Source organism: Chelonoidis abingdonii, chromosome 3, assembly GCF_003597395.2.
Source record: "Chelonoidis abingdonii isolate Lonesome George chromosome 3, CheloAbing_2.0, whole genome shotgun sequence".
NCBI classification, from domain to species: Eukaryota; Metazoa; Chordata; order Testudines; family Testudinidae; genus Chelonoidis; species Chelonoidis abingdonii.
The window spans coordinates 141,820,276-141,829,124 of NC_133771.1; the positions used below are offsets into that span (position 1 = coordinate 141,820,276).

The window sequence follows — 8,849 nt, forward strand, 5'->3', positions numbered from 1 at the left end:
TAGTTCAGATTGCTGTCCAGAGCGGTCGCAGTGGAGCACTGTGAGATACCGCCCAGAGGCCAATACCGTCGATTTGCGGCCACACTAACCCTAATCCGATATGGTAATACCGATTTTAGCGCTACTCCTCTCGTTGGGGAGGAGTACAGAAACCGATTTAAAGAGCCCTTTATATCGATATAAAGGGCCTTGTAGTGTGGACGGGTACAGCGTTAAATCGGTTTAACACTGCTAAAATCGGTTTAAACGCGTACTGTAGACCAGGCCTTGGTGGCCTTAGGTAAACTCTCATAAGCACCTATCAGAGAACCACTACACAAATTGAGATGACAAGGGCACTACACCTGTCTACACTATACCTAACACTAATCATTGTTATTTGCTCTTTATTTGAAGGAGCACTTAATTCATTCATAATTCCATGAGGGAAGGTGGATAATATTTTCATATAATTATCTACGTTATAATTGTTCACAAAGTCCCCAATCAGAATAGGATCTATTTGTGCTAAACACTTCAGACAGCTCAAATAGTTTCCACTCCATAAAGATAAAGAACCAAGAAGTGTCTCAACATGTGAACAGGGCTTAGTGTCCAAGCAAGCAGCCATGGTGATGACTCTTGTTAGTTCCTTGTCTCTCCTATTTAAAAAAAACATGGTTTATTTGTATTATGAAAAATGTAGCTTTAAGTTTTGGAATCTTTTGTGGTGAAGAAGCATCAGGGTTCAGAGGAAGAGATTGTTGGAGTAAGAAGTAAGAATCAATCTGAGGGGGAAGAATGAGAGAAAGAGAAAGCATAATGGTAACGGGAAAGTGATGCTGGGCCACTGAAGGGGCTGAATGGTAGAAGGACAGCATGAGAGGGGATGGATCACTTGATGATTACCTCTGCTGTTCATTCCCTCTGAAGTACCTGGCAGGATACTGGGCTAGATGGACCCGGTATAGCCATTCTCATGAAGATGGCCAGGAACTGGTAGCAATACAGCAAATGAGTAAATGCTGAAGAGAGTGTATACAATAATTTTTACTGGTAATAGAATGCTAATTGTAAATGACAACCCTGGCACTGAAATCAATGAAGGAACTGTTGCCTAATTCCTTCCCTCATAGCTTCGGTTGCCTTAAGAGACCAGAGAGTGGAGAGTAATAGGAATCTGGGCTGGCCAGTGGAACTGACTGGCCTAATAGAGAAACTACATGCTGTAACCCTTAAAGTGGTGCATAACAGTTTGTGTGATGCTCTGTGTACTGAGGAACTCCTAAAGGCGTTGTGCTTCTCTGAGATAGTTTCTGTTATGCTTCTCTGGCAGGCATGGAGCTCCACACTGCCCCCAGTGCAGGGCTATGCCAGAATGGCACAGTCTAATCCATGGAGAGTTGACATTCATTTTGTTGCTGCTGTTAAACATACTAAATTTGCTCTCCGTGATTAAACCCTCTCATCTCCCTCCCTCACCAATTTCCCAGCTTCATTTCTACTATCTTTATAACCCTTTCTTTCAATAGCTCTCATCCCTAGTTTCAGTAGGACAAAGATACATGAGATTTGTTTATCTAAATATTTTCCTGCTTCTGTTTCAGATAGGAACATCCCACAGTAACAGCATGTTCTCTATATGAATTCTACTATTCCTTCCAACTTTAGGAGAAACAGGACAATTGTAGCTTATTATACCTACAGGGTAATGCACTTATGGTAAAATGGATGATGTGTGATTTCTTACTGAGCAATTATATGAATCTCCTTTTTTTGCAGGCTAAATTCCATTGACGTAAAGTATCAGATGTGGAAATTAGGAGTTGTTTTCACTGATAATGTAAGTTCATTTTACTACATGTATAATAAAATAAAACAGAGCTCTGAGCATGAGGAATTGGTTGAAATGTATGAGGTCTGATTACTTTTGTATGCTACTGATAACAATTTACTAATCTGATATGGGAGGTAATATTGCTTTTTAATCCTGACCTATGAACTTGGACAGGAAGCCAAACTCCCTTCTCAGTTACACAGGTAAAAATCTGCAGGAACTTCCTTGACTTCAGTAGAGTTCAGTTGGGTCTTTCCCTGATTTGTTTTTGTGTACCTCAGTTGTGTACAGAAACTTGCAACAATTTGTGTGTGATATTTTGTGAAAATAAGAAAAGAGTGAATCTGAATTATTTTAGTGTGGGTATCAACTTTAATCACAATTTCTCATGCGAGGCTTAGATCTATTTCCATTTTATATGTGTAGCCACTGAGAATTACTAGAACAAGTACAGACAGCAATAGCTGATTTCAGTGGAGCTACTCTGGATTTACACTAGTATATCTGGAAGTAGGATTTGGCACAGAATATGATTTATTAACTCTACTCCTCTTCATTTCCATGTTAAAATAATACCCAACCTTTCAGTGTATCAGACCTTCAAATTATATCCTGTCACAGTGTGAGCATGACCTTTGAGGGTTAGGGATCAGCCTCCTCCATGCCAGGCCTAGTCACTTCCCCAGATGAAGGGAATGAATGCAAAGGATGGGGAACTGGTGACTGAGAAGCAGGCCTGTTGGATCTGGGGTTGGGGTGGGAGCTTACTGGGAAAGGGAAGGTGACAGTTCTCCTGCGATCCCAGGCTTAAGAACCTGCAGGGAACAAGAGACCACTGATGTAAGAAGGGTGCATAGGACTATGAGCCTGAAGGGAGAACATAAGCAAGAGGAAGCTCTGATTAAGGACTGGAAAGACTTTTGAGTCAAGAAGGAGGGTTATATGGATGCTGAAGTCCATCATAAATTGAAAGAACTAAATGAGCCCAGAGAAGAGGGCTGGAAGGTTTGGAGTGTTATTTTATGGTAATAAACCACACTCTGAAAGGGGAGCAGTACTGTGAAAAAAACAGATATAGTGGTTTGTTTGATGTGAAATTGAAGGTGAACCAAAGCAGTGGCATGACCAGTGCTGGATTGGAGGTAAGCCTGCCTACATGTCCATTTTCTTGTATGTTTCTCATACTTTTTCTTACCTCTTTTGCCAACTATGAAAGAGATTTCTTCCCTCAGATTCCATCTATTTCTCTTGCTGAATGCTAAGGTGAAATTATAATCCTGACCATTTCAGAGCAAAAGGCTATGATCTCAATCATGGTTGGGTTGTGGAGTTATAAGCTCTTATTCCCTCATAAATATCTAAAACAACAGCATTCAGAATAGCAATAAAACCCTGACAAACCAATACTTATTTTATAAATATCCATGTGTTTACAAGACTGTTCTGAGGTTAGTCCTTCTTTAATAGCAGAGATCCAAACATTAAAGCTATGTGGGAAGTGATTTTCCTGTCCCATAACAATTCTCAGGTTACTGAAAAAATGTCCTGTCCCAAATTGGGATGAAAAGCAAAAATCTCAAAATTTTTGCAAACTGAAAATCCATAAATAAATAAATGGTTCGGGTCAATCAAATCTTTTTGTTTTGATAATTTCAAAATATTTCATTTCTCTTTGAACCATTTTAATATTTTCTATATTTTCTTTACTATAATTTGATTTTGTGAATGAAAAATAATTTGGAATCAGAAGAGCAATTTTATTTATTGGAGAATGTTGAAACTATTAGAAGAATTTTGAAATTCACTTCAAAAAAATTTCAAGTTGAAAAATTTGTCAAAACTTACTCTTTCTTGTGGATAGGTTTGAGTTTTGACAAACTGGCATTTTCGACAAAAAACATTTTGTTGGCAAACTCCTAACCAGCTCTAGCAAGCATTGCTGTAGTAAACCACCATACCTGAATACCCAACAGAAAGGCAAGATTGAGCTCTAATATAATTCTTTCTTTTACTTTGTTACTAAGGTAAGACTGGTTATTACTCAAAGGCTGTAGATTTCATTTCCTGTTTTCCTAATGCAATTCTCTTTTTTTTTTCTGATAGTCTTTCCTTTATTTAGCCTGGTATATGACTATGTCAATCCTTGGCCATTACAACAACTTTTTCTTTGCTGGTCATCTCCTTGACATTGCAATGGGATTCAAGACACTACGAACTATTCTGTCATCAGTAACTCACAATGGCAAACAGGTATCAAGCTTCATTTCCCTCTCCCTTTTTTGCTAAAGGAATGCACAGTTAGGTTCATCCCCATGCCTGAATTCAAATGGACTAGGGGAAACTTTTCTCAAGGATTAAAAGGAGAAATGTTCTTTCATTGCAAAGTTTAGTCTTGTATTGATAAGGAAGCCGGGCTGGAGGATAATCATGATATCTGACGTTATATTTCAGACATATATTGAAGAAAATAACCAAGTTTTACTGTCAATTTAGTTCTGTTATAGCAGCACTCCTATGCTTCAAGGTTGAAAGTCTAACCAGTGCAAAAGGCCCACACAAGCACTTACTTCAGGGCAAATACAGGTCATCCTCTGGGTGCAGACACCCTCCTAGCAACTCAGCTGATGCTGTTCTGCTACATAGGTCGGGATAGGATAGGATTTGGGAGTTTGCTCTGCAGTGCCACCCTGTGTGCCACCATGCTAGGGGTGAAGCAGAGAGAGGGCCAGAGGATCTGCTGCTACATGGATCCTTCCATTACGCCTCCCTGTGCAGAGGGTGTGTTGGAACTCCAGCGGCTACTACAGTCTGAGCTGTATTAATAGCCACAGAATGGCAATGTATATACTGGGTAGCCTTCTTTTCCTCCCCAGCTATGAATATATCCAGCTCCGAGCTAAATTAAACAGATTGGGGGGCTGGGCTGAAATTTTGTACTTTAATGCAGAATTTAAGCGTGGCTTATTCTTTACATAAGAGCCTTTGAGTTTGGGTTAATTTCACCTACAATGCAAATGAGGATTAAAGATCCTGATAAATTAGTCACGGTTTTTTGTTGTTGTTTGTTTTTTCTTTTTGTTCTTGTTGACAAAAAACAACACTGTTCAAGTTGGCTAGATGTGATTTGGACCACAGCAATGTAAACCACAAAAACAGCATTTCATGATTTTGCTGTTAGTAACTAGTAACTCATCAGCTGGCAGACTGCAGTTTGCATCACAAAAATTTCAATTTAAACTAGACCTGTCTGACTCCAATGTAATTGTTGAGTGATTTGTAGAAATGGACTACTATGCTTTATTTTAGCAAATTAATACAAATGAAATGTGAGTCTTTAGCAAGCTCTTGATCTGTGTGAGTGAGTGTGATGTGAGTAGCTATTAGATGCAAGGTGAATCCTGCCCTCAGCTATGTTGTCCATATCACCAATTGTACAGGGACTGCTTATAGTCTAAATTATGCAGTGAGGCACCCCCCCCCCCATATTGAAGGGCAGGAGAGAGTCCTGCTTATTCGTACACATTGACAAGCTATTAATCAGTTTCTTACCTAAAAAAGGGATTTTCAAACTCTACTCCGTGGAGCTCACGAACTCTGTCTGCAGAACTAAATATTTTGAGAGTGAAGCAATAGGGTTCTTGGGATGTTGGGAGGGGAGGTTTGTCAACAGAATTAGAAGGTTGGAGAACACTGACCTGGAAATGCTGCTTTAATTGGGAAATGATGGATAAAATTCAAGTACTCCTAATCAGAGACTGTATATACAGAATATTGGATGGTAGTAAAGTGATATTAAGGACTGAACTGAGAATATTTCATTCTTTTATATGAAGTTGTCAGATTAAAAGTTTTAAGCCATTTTCCAGTTGACTTTTCCAGGACTTCCCTTGCAATTTCCATTTTCCAGGACTTCCCTCACAATAGTTGTTTGGGATACATAGTGAAAAATCTCTTTTTTCTGCCTCTCATCTCAGATTTGTTGTTCTAGGAAACTTGTGTGGCAAAACTATCTATTTGCCTGATCTATGTACAGTTATGTAGGCCCCATGTGTGTTAGGCTCTACGTGCTTGAAACATGAAGGAAATAAAAGGGAATATGTTTTAAGGCAAAGGCAAGAATGGCCACCCCAAATCTCTGCTTTGTCTTTCTGGAGTCTCTCAAATATTTGTAGGACAGTGGATTGTCCCTATTGTGTTTCCATTCCATTATCTGTGCAGGGGATGGTTAACGCTCTCAGGGTACGTCTACACTGCACGATTATTTCGAAGTAGTTTAAACCGATGTTACAAAACCGATGTTATAAAATCGGTTTTGCGCATCCACAGTGCAATCAAAAAATCGATTGCTTATGTCCATGGTCCAAGGCTACCATCGATTTCAGAGCGGTGCAGTGGGTAGCTGTTTCCTCAGTATCCCATAGTTCCATCTGTGTGGTGTCAAGTGCTGTGGGGGAAAAATTGCGCCGGTGGTGCTGGGAAGCTCACCTCCTTTGTGAGCAGCAGACACTTTGGGCTTTTCGCGGAGTGCATTGGAGCAATACGCCATAGCACCAGACATCAAGGACCTGAGATACAAACGGTATCTGACCGTTGTCAACACCCGCGTTACTCTCGTGCTGAAACTGGAAAATGAATGCAAGGCAGAGGAGAGGAGGAGGCAGCTATTGCTGAGCGGCGAGGAGCAGCGATGAGAGATGGAGGAGAAATTCCATAACGCTGGCCCAGTTGGAGTACTGCTATTTAACGGGGCGAGACTATACTCCATTGAAGCCGATTTGGCAGCGGGAAAACAGCAAGACTGGTGGATGCATTGTTTGACGGTGGGGACGTTCGAATGGTGCGAAACTTTCGCATGCGTAGAGCTGACTTTCTGACTTTTGACATGCTTTTCCCCTGCCTGAACGCCGTAAATCAAACATGAAGAGCAGCACTCACAGTGGGGAAGCGAGTGGCACTGCCTCTGAAGCTTGCAAGTCAGACGTACGGTCAGTCGGATAAATTCTGGAGTGGGATAATTACTGTGGGGGCTGCATGAGCGCAGTGCAAAGCAATCGTTTAAGCTGCTGATAAGAAGGTTGGTGATCTCGGAACGTTGCCAGGTTGAAGTGGATGGCTTTTGCTGCTGGGTTTTCGAATGATGTGGGCATAGATGGCATTCCTATTTGCCCAGACCAGGAAGACCAGTACGTGAACGCAGGGGTGACTTTCAATGGTGCTGAAGCACTGGTGGCAACAAGGGACGTTCACCACATCACCGGGGATGGCAGGAAGGGTTATGACGCTCGAGTCTCAAGAGATATGTCTGTTTAAACGGCTGAGCAAGGGATTATATCCCAGACAGAAATAACGTTGGGATGTTAAGATGCTATAGTTTCGTGGGGACGCCTAAACCTTGATGCATGTCTGAAGACATACACTGGCAGCTGGAAGTGGTCAGGACTGTTCAACTACAGGCTGAGCAAGTGCGGATGGTGGGAGAATGTGATTTGGCGTTTAAAGGTGCCTGGCGATCATATTAGTCAGCTCAGCAAAAATGTCCGCTTTGCTATTGCTGCTTGAATGTGTGTCACATTCTTTGTGAGACTAAGGGGAGCATTTATGGCTTGGGTGGGAGGCTGAGCAAATACTGGCGCTGGTCGAGCAGCCCAGAGACAGGGGATTAAGAAGCAACCCTGGAGGCGCTGCGATCAGAGAAGCTGAACGAGTTTCAGAGCCAGGGGTATGGTGTGGCTGTTTGCTTCCTTCTTGATGAACCTGCATGATGGATTATCAGTGTAGCAAACACTCCTTTTCATTAACAGTGGCGAGGAATAAATTCGTATGTTTAATATATTTATTATTCATTAAAAGTAATTATGCTCTGTTAATCATGAGTTTGTCATTACTAGATTTCCTGTAAGTCAGCCCAGCTCCCTTTTCGATGTATTTGTATTACAAGGATATAAAAAAGGCAGAGAGTTAGGAAGGTGTCCTGATGCTGTGTTGGAAGGAGGGAGGGAAGTATAAGACATTGTAGCGTATTACAGCTTCCTTGAAACTCTGGAGGGGGTGTGGAGGAGTAGGCGGTGAGAAGCCTTCACCAGCGTTCTTACCGTCTGGGTTGAGGGAATATGGAGTGGGTTGCAGGGAGGTTAACAGGGAGCTGCGTGGATCTGCTATGGTGCTGCTCTTTCTTGAGAGCTCACATGCGTTGGGAGGATTTAGTTTGAGAATCGAGCGACTCGCGTTGTTTCTCCACGCTGGTCTTCCTGTAGCCTCTCAGATCGATTCCATGGTAATCTTTACTGTACTTTGCTACACATCTTACAATCATTCTGTTGTTCCTCTCATATGGCGTGTTTTATTCAATAATTTTGTGACATTTCATCTCGCGTTCTCTTTTCCTCGGTATCAAGAGCTCGTGATGGCATAGGACTTCAGAGAATGTGGCTGCATGGGGAGGCAACAGGGTGATAAGTTGTGGAAGATACCTATTCAGAGCCATGAAGTACTTTTTCACATGAACACTATCACTTACAGAGCAATGTTGATTTATCAAGGTGCATTTGTTCGTTTATAATTAGTGTCTTGTGAATGGTGTGTGCACCACACAGACGCAGGTCGTACGCGACGATGGTAGTGAGCTTTAAATTTGATTTCCGGGTTATATACCGTATTTATGTGCTTGCTCTATTGAGGATCAAGCCCAAACCCTCTTTCATATCAAAGCGATGGTCTATCCGTATACGATGACTGCTAGTGATACCTACTACCCGCAGCGGTTGCTGGTAGCAGGGAAGAATCCTGCTTTGCAGACGTGGAAAAATCGTCGGTATCTCTCCATCCCCGCGGCAAGTAGAAATAGCATGTTGCCTATTACATCATGATGTTCTAACAGGTAAATGGAGATATCTCTCTATGACAATAGCACGAGGAGGCGATAGTTTGTTTATGCATGCTGCAGTGCAATGCTCATGCTGCGTATAATTGTTTGCTAAAATGATGGCGTTGAAAATTACTATATGGGGGACGGAGAAGGCTGTCTTGGCAGAAT

General features: G+C 41.7%; 1 protein-coding gene across 3 annotated transcripts in view; it reads left to right on the forward strand.

Moving 5' to 3' along the window:
* Positions 1 to 8,849, forward strand: part of RYR2 (ryanodine receptor 2) — a 749,362-nt gene that overhangs the window by 707,858 nt on the left and 32,655 nt on the right. For all 3 annotated transcript variants that reach the window (XM_075064183.1, XM_075064184.1, XM_075064185.1), the window contains 2 exons: positions 1,762 to 1,822; positions 3,920 to 4,066. In XM_075064183.1, the coding sequence (XP_074920284.1) occupies positions 1,762 to 1,822; positions 3,920 to 4,066 (208 nt within the window). The remainder of the gene's footprint in view (positions 1 to 1,761; positions 1,823 to 3,919; positions 4,067 to 8,849) is intronic.